Source organism: Trematomus bernacchii, unplaced genomic scaffold (assembly GCF_902827165.1).
Source record: "Trematomus bernacchii unplaced genomic scaffold, fTreBer1.1, whole genome shotgun sequence".
In the NCBI taxonomy this organism is placed as follows: Eukaryota; Metazoa; Chordata; class Actinopteri; order Perciformes; family Nototheniidae; genus Trematomus; species Trematomus bernacchii.
In genome coordinates this window covers 156,076-178,898 of record NW_022987578.1, presented here as the reverse complement: position 1 = coordinate 178,898, position 22,823 = coordinate 156,076, and the positions used below count along the sequence as shown (strand labels likewise).

Below are 22,823 nucleotides of genomic sequence, written 5' to 3'. Positions count from 1 at the left end.
TGTGTCTCTGTATGCACCACATTTACAAAAGCCAATTCCTCTTATGTGTGAACCTCCAGGTAATAAAGCCAGTTCTGATTCTGAAGAGCAGAAGAACTTCATCCTTTGAACCTAACATGAGTTTCCTTCAATGACCATGTTTATTTGATTAGAAAGAAAACACACTGTCTCTGATTTTGTGAAATAATTCAACTGCAAAAAAAGTCAAATAAAATGCAACCAGGGAGGAGAAGCTGAGGTGTTGGCGCTCCCTGGTGGTCAATCACCGGAACTGGACATATAAAGTTAGACATTAAAAATACTTTAAAAAGTGAAATAGAGAAAATAACAATTACAAACTAAATGAAAAATATTATATCAAATACAAGCAATACAAAATATTATGTAGAAACATTTCCGAATAAATTACATATAGAGAGCGAGAGAGACAGGTAATAACAGATATATATATATCGTTTAATATCATTTAATATAATATCTTCAGGGTAAACGATGTGTGTCTACCCACAGGAACTCCAAACTGCAGGTAGAGACACACAACATCGTTTAATATAATCTAATATAAAATTAAACTGGTGAACAGCGAGGTGTTTTGTAGAGTATGTCACTAAAAAGAGAGGTGCTGGATACTGAACTCTGAGGTGCTCCCAATGGCCAACGGTGTGTGTGTGTGTGTGTGTGTGTGTGGTGTGTGTGTGTGTGTGTGTGTGTGTGTGTGTGTGTGTGTGTGTGTGTGTGCGTGCATGTGTGTGAGTATGTGTGTGTGTGTGTGTGTGTGTGTGTGTGTGTGCGTGTGTGTGTGTGCGTGTGTGTGTGTGTGTGTGTGTGTGTGCGTGCGTGCGTGTGTGTGTGTGTGTGTGTGTGTGTGTGTGTGTGTGTGTGTATGAATTCCCTTTCATCTTCAAACTAAACATCAGGAAACAAATGGTTCACATTGAACATGTGTCAGGATGAGTAACACAATAAGAAACCTTTGTACAGTTTGATTATCTGTGAATGATATTGATGTAAACTGTGTTTTATCAGTTCAATGTGTTGTTTCTTGTTGTTGTGTTAAGGAAAGTGCTAAATACATTTGAGTTTATTATAAATACTTGTACTATTGTTACAAGAAGACAAGGCACAAAGAAAGACTACCAGCTCAAACCTGAATATAATGGCTTCATGTGATTTATGGCTCATCTCTACTTTATGGCCAAATCAACTTTTGTTATTTTTTGAAGCTGTTTTTATTGGTCGGATTCAGTCAGCTCAGGGATAACAACTGGAAGATGGCATTTAGATGAAAATACTTATACTTATATACTTAACCCTTAGATGCCCGAGTGACTGGACCCTACACTAATGGCGCGTTTCCACTACACGGCCTCGCTCGGCCCCGCTCGGTATGGCTGGGCCTCGTTAGGACTGGCTCACTTTATGGCGCATTTCCATTACAGTTTAGGAACTGGGGCAGTATCTATAGTAACGCAGTGTAGGCGGAGCCATGACGTGATCTTCAGAGGACCCCAGAAAAACAACACAGCCGTTAGCTGTTAGCACTCAGAGCTCACAGCTCCTCATATATGTTCAGAAACTAGACAAAAGTTAAACAAGTACACACCACAGACTGTCTGTGTCATGGCGAATACAGTCGCTGCTTTATTTATGTCTGTATAGGCCGTTGTTGTGAGTGTGGACGGTCGGAGCATACACTGTAAAAACAGTTCCGATGGTGAAGTCAACAAAACTCAATTTTTTTATGTAATTTACTTGCCCTAAATTAGTTTTTTTTCAATGTGCGTTTAATTAAGTAACACGTAAGCAACAATGAGAACATGTTTTAAGAACTCATTAATTTGTAAATTAATATCACATTTTCTGAACTTTCTTTAAAAAGACGTTTTGGAAAACGTAATAAAAATGCTTTTTTCAACGCCACGGTCATGCCACGCCCTCAAACGAGAATACCGCGGTGTGAGACTTCCTGTTCCTCTTTGCAGCGGTTCTTCAGCAGTTGGACACGTGTTTGCGTTGGATCCTCCTCAAACCATAAAACAAGTAAGCATGCCACCTGAGTTATTAATTACTGCTTTTTAACTAGCAAGTTATTTACTTTTCTTGTATTCACTGTTTTGAACGAAACATCGACATTTTAATGCATGCCAGCGCCATTACTGCTGTTAAAGTTAGACTCAGCCCTGTCGTGCTCATGTAGTCTATTTCTTCACGCAAAGTTGTTGGGCAAAGTTTGCATCAAGTGCTTACCGACGCAATTCTGTTAAAAGTGGTTAAGTTAAGAGCACATTAAGAATCAACTCTGCAAACTGTTCCCCTATGCTGCTCTAAGCGTTGGCCCGGGCACCGTGATGCGGCCGCGGGGCTCAGAGGCTCTCCTGCCGTGCATGCTGTGCGGTAAAATACCTCCGTTAAAACTATTCCCTACTACTTTATAACCCAGCGGTTATGTAAGAGTAAGTTACTAATGCGCCTATTTGATATTAATTCCTCTATATGTATTTCGCCGTTTGTTTTACTGTGAGCAATGAATTATCTTTCAACAATCTTAGTGTACCCAATTTAAACTCATAGTCTGCAGTTACAGCATCGAGTTGTTATTATACAAAATTAAGTGCAAACTATATTTGTCATGCTTATGCAACGCTATCCATGTTGGAATCTGCAGGAGAGTTAACGTTAGCTCTCAGTAGAAAGTGACGGAGGTGATTTCAGTTAAGGTGCATTCAGGCGCAATTCAGTAAAAGTATGTATTGGGCGAGGATGCATGTATAACGTCAGCAAGATGTGTTCAATGTAGTACAGTAAAATGCAGTCTTTAGCGAGAAATATCAATAAATACAGTTTTATTAAGGAGATGTTTTACTACAACATAAAGTAGATATTAGACAGTATGCAAACGAGATAAAGGAGTGTATATTGAAGTAATTAGGATCTGCTGTGTAGAGAATCATGGAATTGTACTGGTATCTAACAATGCCATCCTTATAAATGTATATAAATACAATACCGTTTTAAATGATACTTGTGTTTTAATGTTTGATTCCATTAATTGAATTAAATATGTTTTAATGAATTCTACTGAAATGATTGTTACATTGTCATCATGTAACTATTTTGTTCTTTCATTTGCCTCACCAGAAAACAGTCACACCTCCTCTTGAAGACATTTTGCCTCCTGCTATGGACTTCAGGTTCACATTAGGTAAGCCCTTGAGTGTGTCAGACTAGTTGTTGTTTCAGAGGTTAATTCAAGACGTGTTATGTTTACATACTAATATAATGAGCATCAGGTAAACGTACCCATTTCTATTTTTTGAATCACAGATGGGATGGAGATGTAAACTATGCAGCACTAGTGTCACCACTCAAAGTGATATTTTAAAACATTATCGACTCCATCATGGAACCTTTGGACAGAAACGTGCCTTGCCCTGCATTCATGTAGACTGGCCTGCGCTCTCACTTATCAAGATAAAAGTTGAAATAATCGTCTGTTCTTTTTATTCTAGGACCCATGTGCCACTTTATATAAATCTCTGAGCATGAGGTGGGGTTAAAAAGAAGTAGTTGGACATTTTATGAACTATATCAATATCATGACTATTTGGTTCATTTTCTTGCAAACCAGCCTTTTTTGATGGCTTAAACCCCTTGTAATGCATGTGAATAGCACCTCTGTTACCGTCTGTTAACAGCTAATGTAAACTGGCTCGTTATGTTTTCAAGACGGATTTGATTTTTGTTTTGAGGAAAACGCATGGTGTGTCCTGATTTGTACTCAATTTAGTGTTTTATTTGTATTTACAGGGAACAGCAGAGGTCGAAGTGCACCAGGCTCGTGATGCACAGCATGAAGTGATACGTTGCCCACGAGCCAGATGCAGTTATAACCATCAAGTAATAACCATGTGTCTCCATGTATGTTAATGTGTTGTGCTTTTAAACAAACTTGTTTTCTTTTATGACAACTGTTTTGAAATAATCACATTTTAATAAAATGTATTAACATGTCCATAATGTTCCCTTTTTTAATTTATTTGTTTAATCTGCAATGTTTCAATGCTATCAAATATTTAAAGGGTTGGATTGAAATCAGGAAGAGTTTGTCGTATATAGGTTCCGGCAACTCAATTGTGTTTTATAATTTACTTTATTCTCGTGTAGTTCTTAGCAGATTGTTATTTGCATTGGTTACACTTAATATCTGGGCTTTTAATTGTAGGCTCATCTCATCTTTTCATATGCAGAAAAAATCACATTAGTGAGTTTACCCAACTCCTATAATTGCTTGGAACCACTTGACACATATTTTTTAAGTTTTAGCAAAGTAATACATTCTTGAGTAGAGGAAAACTAAAAAATTGCAAAAGTTGACTAAACAATTAAAATTGCTTGGAATCGCTTGACACATATTTTTTAAGTTTTAGCAAAGTAACACATTCTTGAGTAGAGGAAAACTAAAAAAAGTACATTTCACCAACTCAAAAATTGCAAAAGTTGACTGAACTCTTAAAATTGCTTGGAATCGCTTGACACATATTTTTTAAGTTTTAGCAAAGTAACACATTCTTGAGTAGAGGAAAACTAAAAAAAGTACATTTCACCAACTCAAAAATTGCAAAAGTTGACTAAACTCTTAAAATTGCTTGGAATCGCTTGACACATATTTTTTAAGTTTTACCAAAGCAACAGTTTTTACAGTGTATACTGCGTTAGCTTAGCCAATCTCCATTTAGAAAACAAGCATTTTAAAAGGTTTTTCCCCTGCCGTCTGTCTGCAGACTTGACAAAGCATTAATTCATGGTTTTCACTAACCGGTATCAGTATGTTGTTACTTCGGCATCATTTTGAAACGTGTATTACATAGACCCTCCAGAAAAACGCGGGCTAAAATCCTTGATTATGCGGGCTAAAATCCTTGATTATGCGATTAAACATGCAGGGTTTTTATGTGATTTTATGCGGTGAAGTTGCGAAATATGCGGAAATATGCTAAATATGCGAAAAGTTGCGGAAAAAAGGTGATTCTTCTCCCACACCCTGTTACTAGGCTACTACTGAATGAAAGTGAGCCCTTTTAAAGAGTTCCTATGATAAACAAGCATACTAGAAGCAAGCTACATCACAAAGTGTTATTTATGTATTTATATATGGGCTATTTTAATCACTCTCTCACACACACACACACACACACTCTTCTCCGCCTCATTCTGTTTTCATTTACTCGTTCGTTATCTGACCAGCTTTAATCTTGTAGGCTACTCACCTCGTTTCTTGTAGCCCTCGAAAGGGTTTTGGAGGTTGATACCTCGGTGAACGTGAGTTGTTTGACTTTCTTGTCCGCAGCAGCAGAAAGCATTTTAGAATGTTTGAATGAATCAAAGTGGGTCGTCACCGTCGATTTTCTCTTATGCTCCAACACACAGTTGCACGGGGTGCAGAATAGTTTCCCCCCACTTTCGTGCAAGACATCGGGGTACTGCTTTGCCCGGTCTTTAGCAGAAATGTTCGTAGGCAAATGAGATGGATTCGATTTTTTCATCTTGGTCAGAGCCGTATAATAGTATAATAGTATATAATAATAATAGTATAATAGTATATAATAATCTATATGGCGCTGATCTTGTTGTTTTCTCTCTCGTGTGAGTTCCACACATTCACTCTACGGTGTTGTTTACCTGCGCGAGCTGATGACATCACTACTTCACGTTAACTTTTTTTTCCCCTCAACTTTGTGTGGAAAAATGCGGGGATTATGCGACCTTTTAATAAATATGCGCCCTTTTAAAAATCTGCGCCATTTTGCTGATTATGCGGTAAATTATGCGATCGCATAATCGCGTTTTTCTGGAGGGTCTAATTACAATTAAATCACGGTCAAATATGTCCATCTTGTTGTAGTTGTAGCCCCCTTGCCAGGGACGCTCTCTCTAGTCTAGCCCGACTCAGCCTCGTTGTCTCTGGCCCTGGACCCACGATTTTATGAGGCCAGAAAAACTGTGAATTAGGACCCGCCGGCCGGTACTAGGCCAAGTGGAAACGCAACCAAAGACGGGCCGCTGACGTCACAGCCCTCTTAAACCGGGCTGCGCGCTGTAGTGGAAACGCGCCATAAGTGGGTCAAAAAGGACCCGTATTAGAATATGTGTTTTTTTGCAATTTCTGTCATTTTGGTTAAGAAAAATCACTTGTATAATATTTAGAATTATATTTTGGTTCATGCTAGAAATATTTAATATTAAATTTTTCACTATTTATAATTGTCGACATTTTTTTTACATTTTGAAAAAAACGTTTTGAACATATCGATGCAAAGATCTCTGCTATTCTGAGACCCTCACAGTATTCCAGTCCCTTTTCAAAACTCATCTCTTCTCCTCTTGTCTACTCATAGCCCACCCCCATCAATCCATGCCGGTTGATCAAGTTTGATAGTCCTATACCCCCCACCCTAACCTTCCCTTATATTGTAAAGCGATTTTGAGTCCTTGTAAAGCCCTATACAAATATAATGTATTATTATTATTATACTGACAGGTTTCAGATCTTGCTGTGTAAAGTAATCTTCCTGAGAGGTGTCACGTGTGATGTAGTCTGTGTGGTCTACAGTGAATGTATTCCTGACAGCAGGTGATAAGAATCAAAGGTTCCCAAAGGATCCCATAGGAAATGCATGTGGGTCTTTTTTGACCCACTTATGGAAGCTTGGGGTAGAAATACAAAAACTACAATTTCTTAAAATGTATAAAATGTAAATTAAAAATGTGAATGGCATATTATCTAAAACGTGTTTTTTGAGGAATAGCTGGAATATGAAATGATAAAAAAATGTAATTACAAAGATACTTCAAGAAAACCACCTCACCGGGTAAAAAAAGAGCCACTTGTGCATCTAAGGGTTAGTAAATCTACTAAATCATTACATTATAAGGAGTAAACATGGTTGGTGATTTTGTGAAATGATGATGCTCGCTCTCGACAGCAGGTGGCGGTAAATGCACCTTTAAGTAGTTTGCGACCCGCTAATAAGAAGAAGAAGATTTCCCGGCTTCTGATTGGTCCGTCAGCCGCTGTTTGGCCATGTGACACCAGAGATGGCAGCCTGTACTCGAAACAGAGATGGTGAGTTGGTTTCTTTTAAAAGTTTCAGTTGATTTAAAAATAGGTTTAGTGCTGTAAATAATATAATCAGCTGGAGATGAAACTCAGAGTCAGTCAGGGATTATGTTCATCTGAAGAATGTTCCTGTCTGCAGTTTGTAATGAAGCTAAACAGCCGAGAGCTAGCCGGCTGTGCTAACATGCTAACTGTTAGCCTGTGTTTTTTAACGGTTATAAAAACATAGTTACAAAGTGCTTTTACATATAAAATACACAGAGAGAAAGTGAATTAAACAACAGCATCTAAACATAGGAACACAGAGTAAAAAACATAGAACATAATGAAACAGAAATACATAGATTCATATTCTGAAAGTAGTAGTAGTAGTAGTAGTAGTAGTAGTAGTAGTAGTAGTTGTATAAGTATAAGTATAAGTAGTAGTTGTAGTAGTAGTAGTAGTAGTAGTAGTAGTAACTTAACCTAGTCTCAATTTAGTCTCAACTTAATCTTAACTTAGTCTTAAAGGTCCCATGTCATGGCCATTTCTACTGATCATAATTCCATTGTTGAGGTATACTAAAATACATTTATATTGTGCAATTTTCCAAACTCACATTGGTTTCTCATACAGCATCTCTGTATAGTATGTGTATTCACTCTCTGTCCTAAACGGCTTGTTTGAGCTCCTGCCCCCCCTCCCTGTGAGCCCAGTGGCCGTCTGCGAGACAGCGAGACACCGCGAAACCCAGCCCGAAACACACACACACTCGCAGCCTGGCTGGGAGTTTGTGCATACAGATGGAGCATCTTATGTCAGACTCCAGCATACAGCTTCCTGCCTACTACCAGCCAGTTACCTGCCTAAGACCTGCCAAAGACCAGTATCTGGGAATGTTAAGCCCTCCCACTATTTTCCAAGAGGGCGTTGCCAGATTTTCAATTTCAGGATTTAACCAGGAGATGGCGCTATATATTAAATAACTATGGCCAAACTAAGACTTAGTTTTTCACAAGAGAAAATGCAGATATTATATAAAAAACTAAAGTTAAAATCTTGTTTTTAATGCCCCAAGAGCAATAAAAACACTTGTTAAAAAAATCCTGAGTGAGGCTTTCATAAATTGCATTTAGCTGATGCTTTTATCCAAAGCGACTTAAATGATAAATGATAAATGATTATTCATAACAAATATGAGTGATGTGTGATTATTATTCATGCTATATACTGATATAGGGCTAAGTAAGCAATCAATCCTGCAAATGAACCCTTAGTTGTTCAATATATTTATTCAGACAATGTGAGTAGAAATACAGAAATTCTGCTCCCACCTAAGGCCAACGTTGCAATATTACAACATTTCCCTAAAAACTTACCAAAACGTAAACATTTTTAAAACTTTCATTTCTGCTCCAGAGGCCAGGGGTTAAATTGGGATTTTATATGTGGGGGGGCTCTGTTAGAAGGTGCGACGGGGGAGGGGGGAGAGAGTTAGACGCTGGTGAATTGTCAACGGGGGCGGGGGCCTCTCTGCACGGAGGAGCCGCGGAGGAAGAGACACACGTTCACTAAGCCGAATCACAGTGATCTGCTATTTTAACACTAGAACCGCCAGAGATTTTTTATACCTAAAACCGCCACCTCGGTCAAATTGACCCGCTATTAGAATGCATTGATTTTCAAGGTAAAATGTTCTTTTATTGAACAGAGAGTTTTGATCGCACAGGGATGAAACGTATACCAATATAATCTGTGGACTCTCAGGGCTCGACATTATAAATGGCCCACTGGGCCGGAAGCATTATTTAGACACCGCGGCCAGCATAACGTACTTTCAACTCGCCCCACAGCTGTTTGCTGCGGAGCGCAGTGCGAGCAGTCTCCTGTGAGCGGGAGCACACTCCTTCACTACAGACTGTCTCTATCTCTCTCTCTCTCTCTCTCTCTCTCTCTATCTATAACTATCTATCAATATATCTATCCATCTATCTCTCTCTCTCTCAATCTATCTCTCAATCTATAAAGAGGAACCGCAGTAGACAAAAGGCGTTGCTATAGCAACACGTCATGTTTATATGAAAAGGGGTGGGGTCAATATGACCCGCTTGGCGGAAATAGGTATAAATGGCAATTTTTTTGGGCGATTTCTTCAATCTGACTTCATATTGACCATTTTTAACAACATAGGGTGCTACATAACACAATTTCAGGAAAAGTCACGGACTGGAAGACTTTAATATTTTATTGAAAAAAAGTTACACACAATAAAAAACAGCTCTGGGTCAAATTGACCCGATTGGCGGTTCTAGTGTAAATTCAACACATATCGACCCTAAATATAGCATATATTAAGAACGAGAAAGTGTTAACATCGTTTTTTGTAAACATATGACAAATGTGCGAGGGTGATGACATCAGAGCATCGTCCTATGGGCTTAGCCCCTGACAGGTACAACAGGTATTCACTCAGAGGGGGGTAGGTACCCATTTACATGTCAAAAATCAACATACAGTAGGTGGGTGGGGGATGGTGAACGGTATGGTCAATGTAATTAATTCATGTAATAAAAACATCTCAGGTCAGTAACACTGAAAGCTAAATGTGCGTACGTAGCGCTGTAACTTCCTCCACAAAAGCAGCCTTCTGTTTATTCAACGTGGTGGGGGCCGAAGGAACCGGGCAGAGTTTTTCGCCGGTCAACGTGTGTGAAAGTTTAAATCTTCCTTATTGAGCTTTAAAACAAATGAATAACGACTATATATAATAATAAAATAAACACCGGCATTAAATAAAAAGCCATGAAAGAGATAAGGAGGAGAAAAGGTTTAAGGAAGTAAGCAAGGAATACAGAATGTCGAAATCCTCTGTTTCGATGTCGAACATTGAAAAGTCCTTATAAAATGATAGAATTTAAAAGAGTCTTGAAAAAGCATGGTGATGGCAATAAACGCATTAATGAATCCCCAAAATCTACAGAATACATTTAATTTAAGGGGAGCAGTTACTGAGAAGTATATAATGAGAACTGCTACCAATGGTGGCCTATTTCGTTTATTAAGAAATACATATTTTTAGCTATTCATTCGCAGAAATGTAAAGTGATCTATCTAAGTTCTATTCATATTCTTGACGGGAAGAGTTAGTATACAATAGGCTTTAAAAGCCTTCTCCAAATCAAACCAAGATATCTTGGGTCAGTCTTTTCTTCCAAAAAGTTTGTGACAAGATGTGAAGGTATTCACTCAGAGGGGGGTAGGTGAACCGGTTTTTCGCCGGTCAACGTGTGTGAAAGTTTAAATCTTCCTTATTGAGCTTTAAAACAAATGAATAACGACTATATATAATAATAAAATAAACACCGGCTGTTGTTATGCCTGCTGTAACGTTAAATTACTCCGTTCTCCGCTTAAGTAATTATGCCGTTACAAGCTTCATAGTTGTATTTATCATCTAAATTTGCCGAAACAAGTTTAATATTCTGAAAGCCAAGACTTTGTTTATTTGAAATCAGATGAAAACAAACTGTAACGGACCCTGCCGTGTTATCTTGATATTTCCGGCACAGACCCTTTCATACCGGCAATGCCCGATAGAAACAAGAGGAACTGCGACAGCATAAATATGCGAACACAAACCTACAGACTGCTGGAGAAGAGATATCACAGGGGGGGGGTTGGGACACACACATTCCGATGGCCAATTCGTTTTAAACAAAGAGTAGGCTATATTCAACATAGGTGGGTGGGGGCTGGTGAACGGTATGGTCAATGTTTGTAAACACTGTGACATTTTGACTTTATTTGATCATTTCAGTTAAAAACTAACGTTCATATTTCATATTACTGTTTTGCCTGGCTGGACCTGTAATTTACAGGAAAGGAGTGCACGCTACTAAAGAGACACGCTACCATGGAAACCAAACAATGGTGTTGCTGTATTGAAGTCCGAGTGGAAACAGGCATATTTGGAGCGTTATGTTAGAATGAAACAGCGAGGTCGTGACTCACAAAAAAAAAGTGTTACTTCACTAACTGTAAGCTTGTCACTCAGAGTAACCTACAGTTAACTTAACTGTTGGAAAAGAAAGATCAGGGGGGGGAGAGAGCTGTAGGTGATGGGCCATTAGGTGTGTGAACACACAGCTGAGAGCTGCCGTTTCATTCTGACTGTTTAAAAAACGGTAACAACGGACTATTTTTCTTAGCGGATGCATGTCAATTTAAATCAATACATACAACTATTTTTTAAATCAATAACAATATATTCTAAATCCATAAAAGCATTTCAATTAATATTGGGAGTCATGTCGTTACTTTGTTGAGAATGTGGCCATGTAATAAGCGGGATAATTTGCAGCGACTTGGTCATTATGGGGAAAAATAACACCCAGGGATCAAGATCCCTCCGCGACGCGGGTCTTGATCTGCCTGACAAGGCTCCATTAAAATATAAATATTTTTAGTGAATTACTGAGTTTAGGCACGTTAATAACATTTTAATGAAGTTGAATACAGTATATTCATATTTGTCAGTGATTTCATGTCAATTCGGCAAACATAAACATAAATGATCGTGGTGAAGATGATTAAATTAGGATTAAAAATCGAGAGCCGGCTGCTGTTCGTTTTTTTCGACTAAACAACATTATTTTGTTAAATAACAACATGGTGATGTTTTGTAAATGATTACATGTCTTATTTAGCACAGACTATGATCCTATCCGTGACATATGGATCTTAACAAAGATCCGCTATACATTAGTACCAGACATACTGTACATCCAGTTTACTGTGTCGAAGTTGATTTCACATGACTCCAGTGTGGAACCCCACTGCACCCCCTGGTGGATCAATGATCCATTGCAGCTGGCTTCACAATAATTAAATGTATTTATCACGGGGGCGGTATCAAGTCAGACTGGGGCCGGCTCTTCATCACGGGCCGATCACGGGCCGATCACGGACCTCGCGTTTCAAACTGTCCAAAATAAGACGCTCCATCTGTAACTCACAAGGGGTAATAACCAGAAAAGCATGACATGGGACCTTTAACTTGGTCTTAACTAAGTACTTAACAGTAATTTAACTTAGTCTTAACTGTGACTTAACTTAGTCTTCAGTACTGTAGTAAAGAGCAGTTAAGACTAAGAGGAACACTGTTTTTTTAATTCTGTATTCTGCACTGCGTCTCAAAATATAAATGAAATAACAGTTTTGAATGTTGTGATTTGCCACTAACATAATGTAACCCTCAGGTGACGACAGCATCCTGGAGCCTCTGAGTTTCCCGGAGCAGCCGCCTGATGCTCCCGGTGTCCCCGGTGAGGAGCTGCTGGTCTGTCTCTTCTGTCCCGACTCAGAGAGACAGAAAGACGTCCTCCTCAAACACCTGCTGCTGGAGCACAAGCTGGTCATCGCAGACGTCAAACTCATCGCTGACCTCCCAAAGTACGAGCTGCAGCTGGAGATCAAACTCAGGGATAGAATAGAACATATCTTTATTGTCATCATACAAAGTACAACAAAATTTCTTTGGCAACTCTCACTGCAGTAACAAATAGACACAAATAAATGAATCAGAGGTGAAAGCAGAGGTCGTAGCGATGACAGCGCAACGAGATAACACTCAATGTCAATGTGCATATTTACTCAGTCTAAATACATGAAATGTACAGAACTGTATGAATGTAGTGTGTTTCTAATTGTGTGTTTCTAAAGGGTGATAGGAACCAAAGGATGCAGTAGAATAGCCCTAAATATTTGTAAATAGTGGCTGCAGTCTTTGAGATGAAATGAATGTGGAGAATGTTCCTGTCTGCAATTTGTGATGAAGCCAAACAGCAGAGAGCTAGCCGGCTGTGCTAGTATTTTATTGATTGATTTGTTTATTCCACACATGGCAGGTATTTGAAAACAAAACATGTACACTTGTATTCTTTTCCTTTTATAGCGCATGGTGGAAAGGAGCAGGGAGAAGAAACTCTTATTTGACCTGCCTCTTCAAAACCAAAACAAAATGAACTAACCATTCAAAAGTCAAATCAAAGCAATATTCTTTCAGTCACAGCTGCTTACAAATACTGAACCATAAAGCCAGAACAGAATCAACTCCATCCTGTCTCATGATTGATCTCCATTAGATGGCAGCACTTCATATTCATATTCTGTGTCTGTGTTTTCCTCAGTAACATTTCTGCTGATATTTACAGCTGTATCTATGAAGGAACATCTCCTCAATGTGTGACTTGATCTCAAGACTATTTAAGAGTTTTTTGGTGTAAAGGTTTCATTTGTTTCACATCATGTTGTGACTTTGTAAGGATGCAGTGAAAGCATGAAGCAGCTCCTACAGCACTGTACTTTATCTCAGAACATTTCAGACTTATTTCTGCAATCTTTTTTAAATTAATCTCAGAGAAGTCTTTCAAATTTCTTTTTTGTAAATACACAAAATGTCTTGTACATTTGTGACTTTATTTAACCTGTTAAGCCCCAAGCATGTTTTTCAGGTTTCAGGCTTGAAAATGACATGCCCAGAACAAATGACTATATCTTCACTTCTAAAAGGGGTACATTAATAATCTTTTTTCTCAAAGCAATGATAAACCTGTGAGTTGGATGTAGAAGAGTCAGAATCAATATAGATGTTTTTATTTTAAAGTAAATTCAGATTGAACCTTGTAAAAAACTGTAAATTATAGTTTCCGTCCAAAAAAAAAAACATTACTTATAGTGAAAACCACCCATGAATGATGGGATAGTAGACTAAAAGCTTTAGGAATCCAAACTAAAACATATAATAAGTACCGTGTATCAAGATTGATGCAAAACAAGTGAAATTTGACCTTTTTAGGGAGATTTAGAAAAAACAAAACCCACCTCTGGGGTCATTTGGGTATATTTGCCATATCTCTGGAACCTGTTGAGGTCTCCATATTAAGTTGAATAATTAAAACGAAAGTTAATATAATCAAATAATAATCAAATATAATCAAATATATTCTTGTATAACCCACAATGAAAATGCATTATATTTCATGTTGTTCTATAATCACAGTATTTACAAACACAAGGGGTTTGGTAAATTGAGTTTAACCTGTTCCACTCTGAGCCTGTTTTTCAGGTCTCAGGCTCGAAAATGACATTCCCAGAACAAATGACCATATCTTCCCTTCTAAAAGGGTTAAATTAATAATCTTTTCTCAAAGTAATGATAAACCTGTGAGTTGGATGTAGAAGTGTCAGAATCAATATAAATGTTTTTTATTTTAAAGAAAATTCAGATTTTACATAGTAAAAAACTGTAAATTATAGTGTCCGTCCAAAAATTATTTTTTACAGATAGTGAAAACTACCCTTGGATGATGGGTTAGTAGACTAAAAGCTTTAGCAATCCAAAGTACAACATATAATAAGTACCCTGTATCAAGATTGATGCAAAACAAGTGAAATTTGACCTTTTTAGAGAGATTTAGCCAAAAAACTGGGCCATCTGGGGTCATTTGGGTGGATTTGACCTATCTCTGGCCCCCCTTGCTCGATCTGGTTGGTTGACATACCCTTGTGACCGTTAGAGCCAATAGAATCGAAGGAGGAGACTCACATAGACACACATTGTAAAGAAAAAATGTTGCCGCTTCGCGTGTGGAAAGCGAAACTAAACTGGAGGAATGTCTCCTTCTGGAGTTTGGAAACTAAAACGCAGTTGTATTGCTTATGGATTATCAGAAATAATTTCAAAGAAGGCACAGACACATAGGATGAACCTATGGATTAACTGCAGCATCGTTTTTTTATCGTTTTAATGCCATTGAAGACCACTTTTGACCAAGGTAAGCCATATTTACATGTTTAGCTTCTTGGCTCCACATGTGATGATGTACGCTTTCGTTGATAGCGTCGCGAATGTTTATCACTGAGTGTTGAGGTGGGCACCGTTAGATTCAGTGTCTCCAGGACACCAAAAAATAGTGTTTGGTTGTGCATCTAGGATAAGTAATAAGGGAGTTCTGAGTGAGTTTATGTGCCTTTGTCGGTCCCGTTTTTTCGATCGAGGCTAATTCAGAGGCTGAGTGCTAGCATTGTGGGGTTTTTTTGAAAAAAAAAATTAAAAAGATCAGTTAGCTGAGTTTCTTCCCGTTACATGGATATAACACATTCATAGTTTTATTCAATATTAAGATTCCTTAGACGTTGTTTCCTGCAAATGACGCGTTTATCCGCCCGGTACCGGGGGGAAGGCGTGAAACAGGTTAAGGCCTATTATAGTTTATCACTATGAGTGTCACTGTTTAAAGAGGGGAGACAGTTGTCTTCATCACAGCAAGCTGTGCACAGGAGACCCCTGACTCAATGGAAAAGTACTGAAGCCCCAAAATGGGTTTAGGCCATAGGAGAATATGTCTGGACATGTCCAGTTCTGCACACCAGAGGCCATGACCTTTCCACACATATATGGGTATGAAGGTGTGTCTTTGGTTTTCTGTCCCTGTGTGCAGCATAAAAGCACCGGTTGAGAGGGAGAAAGCTCCAAAGCGGGGGTTGTCCTTGGTAAGTTCTCTGAAATTGACTTTGATTTTGAATGTATTGTTGAATGAACGTTTTAATGTGTTTTATATCACTGACCATTTATAAGGATATTCCTCTAAATTCTGTTGGAAGAATTTAAAAGGTACAATTTAAATGTCACAACTGAAGTGGGCCAGTTGAAGTTAGATTTAAATGTCACAACTGAAGTGGGCCAGTTGAAGTTAGAATTTAAATGTCACAACTGAAGTGGGCCAGTTGAGGTTAGAATTTAAATGTCACAACTGAAGTGGGCCAGTTGAGGTTAGAATTTAAATGTCACAACTGAAGTGGGCCAGTTGAAGTTAGAATTGAAATGTCACAACTGAAGTGGGCCAGTTGACGTTAGATTTAAATGTCACAACTGAAGTGGGCCAGTTGAAGTCAGAATTTAAATGTCACAACTGAGGTGGGCCAGTTGAAGTTAGAATGTAATGTCACAACTGAAGTGGGCCAGTTGAAAATATAATTTAATGTAAGTAAAGTAAAACTGTGAATTGAGGTTTTATATTAGAAAAGGACCACAGCATGATATATTTGTATGATTGTCACATTGCAACGAGAGAAGGTAAAAACCCTGTAAAAGTGTGGACAATTTTCTTCAAATAAAATCATCCCACCTTTTTGGATTGGGAGAATTTAAATGAAATCTGCGCTCTCCTCTCCTGCTTAAAGGTAAGATTGCACAACTGCCACACTCACACTTAGGCAGGGCCACACCTCATTACTGATACCAGAGTCCTTCGGGATCGCTTAAACAGATTTAGCGGGTCGTCTGAATTGAAACAGCAGTTAATTGAACCTGGTTCTTCAGGAGTTAGTAGAGGTGAGACCTTGCTGATCCAGGTGGATCCGAGCCTGGCAGTAAACTTACATAGACTCAATAACTTCTGTTAGGTCAATTAGTAGGGCTGAGTAATTGCCGGAATAAATTAACAGGCCTCCCGACTCCAACAAACCCATTGATCGATTTTGGTGATTGACACCTCTTTTGAACCGTTAGAGCCAATAGACTCGAGGGGGAGTTCCTAAAATCCATCTAAACATTACCATTGAGGATTGAGAGCGATGCGCACGCAGTTTGCCCAAACCGAAAGCTATGTTACACTCTATAGAAAACTAAGCTTATTGCCATAAATATGATGATGGATTAACCTATGGATTAACCTTCAGCAGCGTTTTTTCTCGTTTTAATGCCATTGAACAAAACTTTTGATCAGAACAACAGCTAAGGTAAGACGTTTTTAGCCGTTTTGGCTCCGTAAAGCACATTTCTTTGTTGTTGTTTCTTGTAGTTTGGCCGCGAGTTCTAATCGCTCAGTGATGATACTTATATGTCTGGAATCTGTGGAATTTCAGCTTGCTAATCGATATCTTTTTTGTGCAGATGCTAAGTGCAGGGGCGGACTGGGACTACAAATCAGCCCGGGACTTATCAACGGGGGGGGGGTGCTAGTGAGTTATCCGAGCGGCCCACCTCGGTGCCACAAGTAAATACCGCGAGGAAATTGTCGACGGGGGGGGAGGGGGGGGTGCGGGGGGTACTAGTGACTTACCCGAGAGGCCCACATCGTCCGACCGGCCCACTTCAGTACCGGCCCATCGGGATTCGTCCCGATGGCCAGTCCGCCCCTGCGTTAGCATTTTTTCGCTCTGGGCTAATTCAGAGCCTTTGTTATTACCCTTGTGTTTCGTTTAGCTAAAAACGGTTAATATTGTCTGATAGCTGAGTTTCTTCCCATTAAGTGGGTATGATACATTCATAGTTTGTTAAATATTAAGAAGCCCTCAGACGCTGTTTCTTGCAAGATGTTAAGTACCCTAACACAATTTTCTGTCAGAAAGTCCTCAAAGCTAACTTCACCCAAGTACACAAAAACACATGAAATATACAGGAACAGTTTCAGCTATACTCTTGATAGTATGTGCAATGTAAGCATGCTCTGTAATACATGATTAAAACCTGTATCAGAATCCACTTACCCCTTGTAAACACACTGCCAGCCTCTGCAGTCGTGCTCTCCTTCTCTGAATATTTACTCTGTTGTTTTGCAACGCAGCAGCCACAAGCTCCATTTCTGCCATCTTGCTCTGAAACTGTGATACTGCCCACCTGCTCTTATATAGGACACTAATAGGGTCATTCAGCAACATACTATTCAGCTGGGTGGTTATTCATTGAGTGCAACAGTGTTGGGCCTGTGCTCATTTGATAGTAATGTCTTTGGGTAAAGAACTATTTTGTCCCATAACACATCAATAAGCCAATACAGCTTCAAATCTAATTGAGACTTTTGGCCATATTTTAATTCTACATGTTATAAACTTAAGAATGGTGATATGTACAGCAATACAAATGTAGGTCTAACACGGTTTCCATCAATTGTTTTGTATATTGCCAGGAGGGTGAGGTGAGTGAGTGTGTGCAACAATTATCAATGTGACAACGATTTTCTTTGACTTTACTTATTTGTTTTAATTTCAACCATAATGAACAACATATTGTTCGCTGTTGCACACGTTCATAAAGCATAAAACAACACAATAACAGCGCTTATTAATGATGCGCTTATAGTAGTCCGCTTTCGGAAAGTTGTAGTTCAGCAGACGCACATTTATGACCTCCGCTGGTGCATCATAAACACGTCGGATAGTGAAAGTGCAGTCGATTCTCTAAAGTACCGCAGTCTCTTCTCCTAAATCCTTTTGAATTCTCCTATCCACTATCCCTTAACCCCATGACGTTTCACTCAGAGGTCAAGGAATAGACGATAGGGTTAGAATTTAGGAGCTGTTTTTTTGGAGTATTCGAACGCAACCCTCGACTCCTCGGTCCTCCGGTAGTGACCCGGAAATGAATTTCAGCGCGCCATGTTGAAGGACATCTAATTTCTCTAAATGCACTTCGAGGACCGAGCATCGAGCGTCGAGGAGGCTCTCTGGAGGAGCTATAACCGAGGCTACACTGATGGGTCCTCCACGGTCCTCCACGGCTCCTTCGTGGATGCATTTCCGGGAACAGAGATGTTTCAAAGAGTCGAGACGCACGGCCGGACTTATCTCAGCCAATGACAGCTCTGCATGCATCCCCTGGATATTATTTTATGAACTTCTCTCATCGCGACCGATCGCGACGCGATGTTTCCAGTGAGAACAGCTGTGAGGTCCGTGCAGAAAGCAGAGCAGTGTGTATAATATATATCACTCAGTATAACAGGCCTACTCTCTTTATCTGCTTTAGTTTAGTAGATATCTACAAACAAAGAGTCGATATTTTTCTAAAACCATTTAGTGCTTCACATAATAATAATAATAATAATAATAATGGGTTCCATTTATAAAGCACTTCATATTCGAATTCAAATCCCGAAGTGCTACAGGCAGTGAGCAGGAACAGTATAAATAGACATGACACAACACGGTAGAATTAATAAAAGCAATAAAAAAATAAATAAATAAAAATAAAGATAAAGGATGGTAAAAGGGGGTCTAGGCAAAGGCTCTTTTGAAAAGATGGGTTTTGAGGCCTTTTTTAAAAGCCTCCACGCTCTGTGGTGCTCTCATGTGGTCGGGGAGAGCGTTCCACAGACTGGGGGCAGCCGAGCAGAAGGCCCGGTCTCCCATGGTACGGAGCATAGTCCTGGGGGGGTTTGAGCAGGTAGGGAGTTGCTGGAGCGGGTGGTCCGCAAGGAGGTATGGGTGGTGAGGAGTTCCTTGAGGGTAGGGAGGGGCAGTTCCATGGACACACTGGTGGGTGAGGACGGAGACCTTGAATTCTATCCTCAGTTCTACGGGTAGCCAGTGTAGTGCTTTAAGGATGGGGGGTGATGTGGGTCATATTTGCGCACCCTCATCAGGATCCTAGCAGCGCTGTTCTGTATGTACTGGAGCTTCTGGATGCTTTTGTTAGGGATCCCGATGAGGAGTGCATTGCAATAGTCCAGCCTGGAGGAGACAAAGGCGTGGACCAGCTTTCCGGCGTCAGACAGAGTGAGTGTGGGGCGGAGTTTGGCGATGTTCCTGAGGTGATAGAAGGAGTTATATCCAGTCTCTGATAGTGTTACGTTATTATGAGAGTGCTCTGTTTGATTCTAAAATTGTATATATTTATATAAAAATATATATATGTGGTGTGTGTGTGTGTGTGTGTGTGTGTGTGTGTGTGTGTGGTGTGTGTTGTGTGTGTGTGTGTGTGTGTGTGTGTGTGTGTGTGTGTGTGTGTGTGTGTGTAGCCTGTTATTGTCTCATTATACCGCACTGTGAATGAATGAAAGTAAATATATAAGTGGTCATGAACACATCTGTCCATCAGACAGAGGGCTGCTGTGCCTCCTGTCATCATTAATGGACGTCTCTTTAAAATGACCACTCAGAGGAGAGGAGTTCTCATTTCTCTAACCGCCTGCTGCTTCCCCTCCTCTCTCCTCGGTTCCCCTCCTCGGCTCCTCCGCTCGCATCTCCTGTGGGCGGGACTAAGTCTCGAGGAGGGGAATTTGATTAAATGAGAACGGCCCATAGACACACAGAGACAAACACACACACACACACCAATCACACACACACACACTCACAAACACACACACACACACTCACACATACACACACACACTCATAAACACACACACACACACACACACACACACACACACACACACACACTCACACACACACTTTTCACCACCTCTCTCTCTCTGTAGCCGTGCACACGTGACAATAAAAGCCTTGAACCAGAACCTTGATCTTTGTCTGTGTGGAAAACTACTTCAGCACTTCAAACCCCGCCCCCCAAACACACACACCCCATTCTCTCTGCAGGTGAGGGCGGGAAGAACCGTCAGTGTTCAGTAACAAGCAGAGATAACGACAGGCAGAACCAGGACTGAGGAGGACCAGATCAGCAGTGTTTCTGTGGACCTGAAGAGAGCTCAGCAGGTGAGAATCAGTTTGTGTTGAAGTTCCTCTCTACTATAATGTACAGTAGAGTTGGTGTGGTCGACTCGCATGTTGCGGACAAAGTTAAAAGCATACAACGGAAAGTAAACAAACACTGAAATATAGCGGAAAAAAAGATTTCATGTCCTGCTGTTTCTCAGACTGTACTCTGAGTTCACGTCATCAGTGAAGAATGCAGGGCAGGTCTGAACCGGGCTGACATCGGGGCATGAAGAAACATGTAAACATGTATCTATGTGTCTCTGCTTAGCTTCAGTCGTCACTTATATAAAGGCTGTGATAAGCAAAATGTCCTTAAAGTATTTAATGTAAAAGTACCAAATGCAGAAAAATCAACAAGAAAAACACCCGCAGACTCAAAACACACAGACACTCACAAACACACACACACACACACACACACACACACACACACACACACTCACACTCACACACACACTCTCACAAACACACACACACACTCTCACAAACATACACACACACACTCTCACAAACACACACACACACACACTCACTCACAGAGAAACAGACACACGGAGACAAACACATAGAGCCCACAAACACCGATAAAGAAGTGCCTCAGTGTTCCCACAACAATTACCCTTCGTGCCAGACAAGTTGACCGGTCACAGAGCAAAAGGTTAGATATCTAGAAGAAATATTCCTTAACAATATACACCTGAACATCAGCAGGAGAGGACTCTTTAAAGTAGAGACACTACATACTGATATACACCTGAACATCAGAAGGAGAGGACTCTTTAAAGTAGAGACACTACATACTGATATACACCTGAACATCAGCAGGAGAGAACTCTTTAAAGTAGAGACACTACATACTGATATACACCTGAACATCAGCAGGAGAGGACTCTTTAAAGTAGAGACACTACATACTGATATACACCTGAACATCAGCAGGAGAGGACTCTTTAAAGTAGAGACACTACATACTGATATACACCTGAACATCAGCAGGAGAGGACTCTTTAAAGTAGAGACACTACATACTGATATACACCTGAACATCAGCAGGAGAGTCCTCTAACCCTGTCTGCGTCTCCTTACGGCCGCGTTACGGCTGTGGTGGAATGGAGGACCCGGTGGAATCGAGGGGTAACACTGACCTGACCTGTGTTTCATTGGAGGGTCAGTTAGCAGCATCTAGTGGACAGCTAGCAGAACTATCTATGTTTCTACGTTTCATGTTTTCTGTAGATGTTTAATTGCTCTTTTTACTGCACTTTTAGTGTACAGTTGTGCTGCTGTGTTTATTGTATTTTTGTTACTCTGGCACAACAATTCCCTTCGGGATGAATAAAGTCTTATCTTATCTTAACTACACCCCCTCTCACACTGACTGGGCTCAGTCACTCTGAAGTGAATCTTTGCAGTCCTGAGAACAACTCAGTTTAGAAACAGAGTATTTATCAGCAAAGGCATGTGGGTGAATAAAACAGATATAATGACAGTCAGTGCTGAAGACATCGACCTCACTCTCATATCATACGTTTCTCTTTGTGTACAACTTCCTCCTGAGTGGAAAACTACTGCTGCACTTCAACCCCCCCCCCCCCCTCCCCCCCATTTCCTCTGAGACTCAGAGCGGAAGTACCGAGTTCCTCTTTCACGGAAGTCACATCTGACAGTTGGTGTTCAAACTGTTGAATAAAAGGAGATATAAGGGAATAGCAGGCAGAACCAGGACTGAGGAGGACCAGATCAGCCGTGTTTCTGTGGACCTGAAGAGAGCTCAGCAGGTGAGGACCCTCCCACAGGAGTCTGTTACTAAAATGAAAGACATTAAGAGCATTAAGAAATAGTGCAGTGGAAACACATTATAAAATAGCATTTAAAAACAGTCATTAAAAAGCAAAGAGAATTAAATAAACATAAAACAAGCTAATATAGAACAACACAGGTATAAATACATGAATAACAGTTACAGTGCAGTGTGAGATATGAATAGTTCAATTAAAGGGAAAGTCTTCAGTGTGTGTGTGTGTGTGTGTGTGTGTGTGTGTGTGTGTGTGTGTGTGTGTGTGTGTGTGTGTGTGTGTGTGTGTGTGTGTGTGTGTGTGTGTGTGTGTGTGTGTGTGTGTGTGCATCTGTAGCCTGTTATTGTCTCATTATACCGCACTGTCAATTAATTAAAAGTAAATATATAAGTGGTCAATCATGAACATAAAGTCTGGGATTAAACAT

General features: G+C 39.9%; 2 protein-coding genes across 3 annotated transcripts in view; both read left to right on the top strand.

The window, feature by feature from the left end:
• The window catches only part of LOC117479853 (NACHT, LRR and PYD domains-containing protein 12-like), a 105,233-nt gene that overhangs the window by 43,945 nt on the left and 38,465 nt on the right, over nucleotides 1-22,823 (top strand). The window lies entirely within an intron of this gene.
• Nucleotides 7,048-13,208, top strand: LOC117479859 (zinc finger protein 277-like). Of its 2 annotated transcripts, XM_034126963.1 has the most exons (3): nucleotides 7,048-7,123; nucleotides 12,356-12,548; nucleotides 13,051-13,208. In XM_034126963.1, exons 1-3 carry the CDS (start codon nucleotides 7,096-7,098, stop codon nucleotides 13,118-13,120), a joined length of 291 nt encoding a protein of 96 aa, XP_033982854.1. In that variant the 5' UTR covers nucleotides 7,048-7,095; the 3' UTR covers nucleotides 13,121-13,208. The 2 variants fall into 2 exon arrangements, with proteins under 2 accessions (XP_033982854.1, XP_033982853.1); XM_034126962.1 differs by having other exon boundaries at nucleotides 12,356-13,208.

What these genes read in the sequence shown, in the direction of transcription:
- LOC117479859 (XM_034126962.1), top strand. Translation starts at nt 7,096, where the DNA reads ATGGCAGCCTGTACTCGAAACAGAGATG. An exon ending in CTGTACTCGAAACAGAGATG is followed by an intron (nt 7,124 to 12,355) that starts GTGAGTTGGTTT and finishes TGTAACCCTCAG; the next exon opens with GTGACGACAGCATCCTGGAG.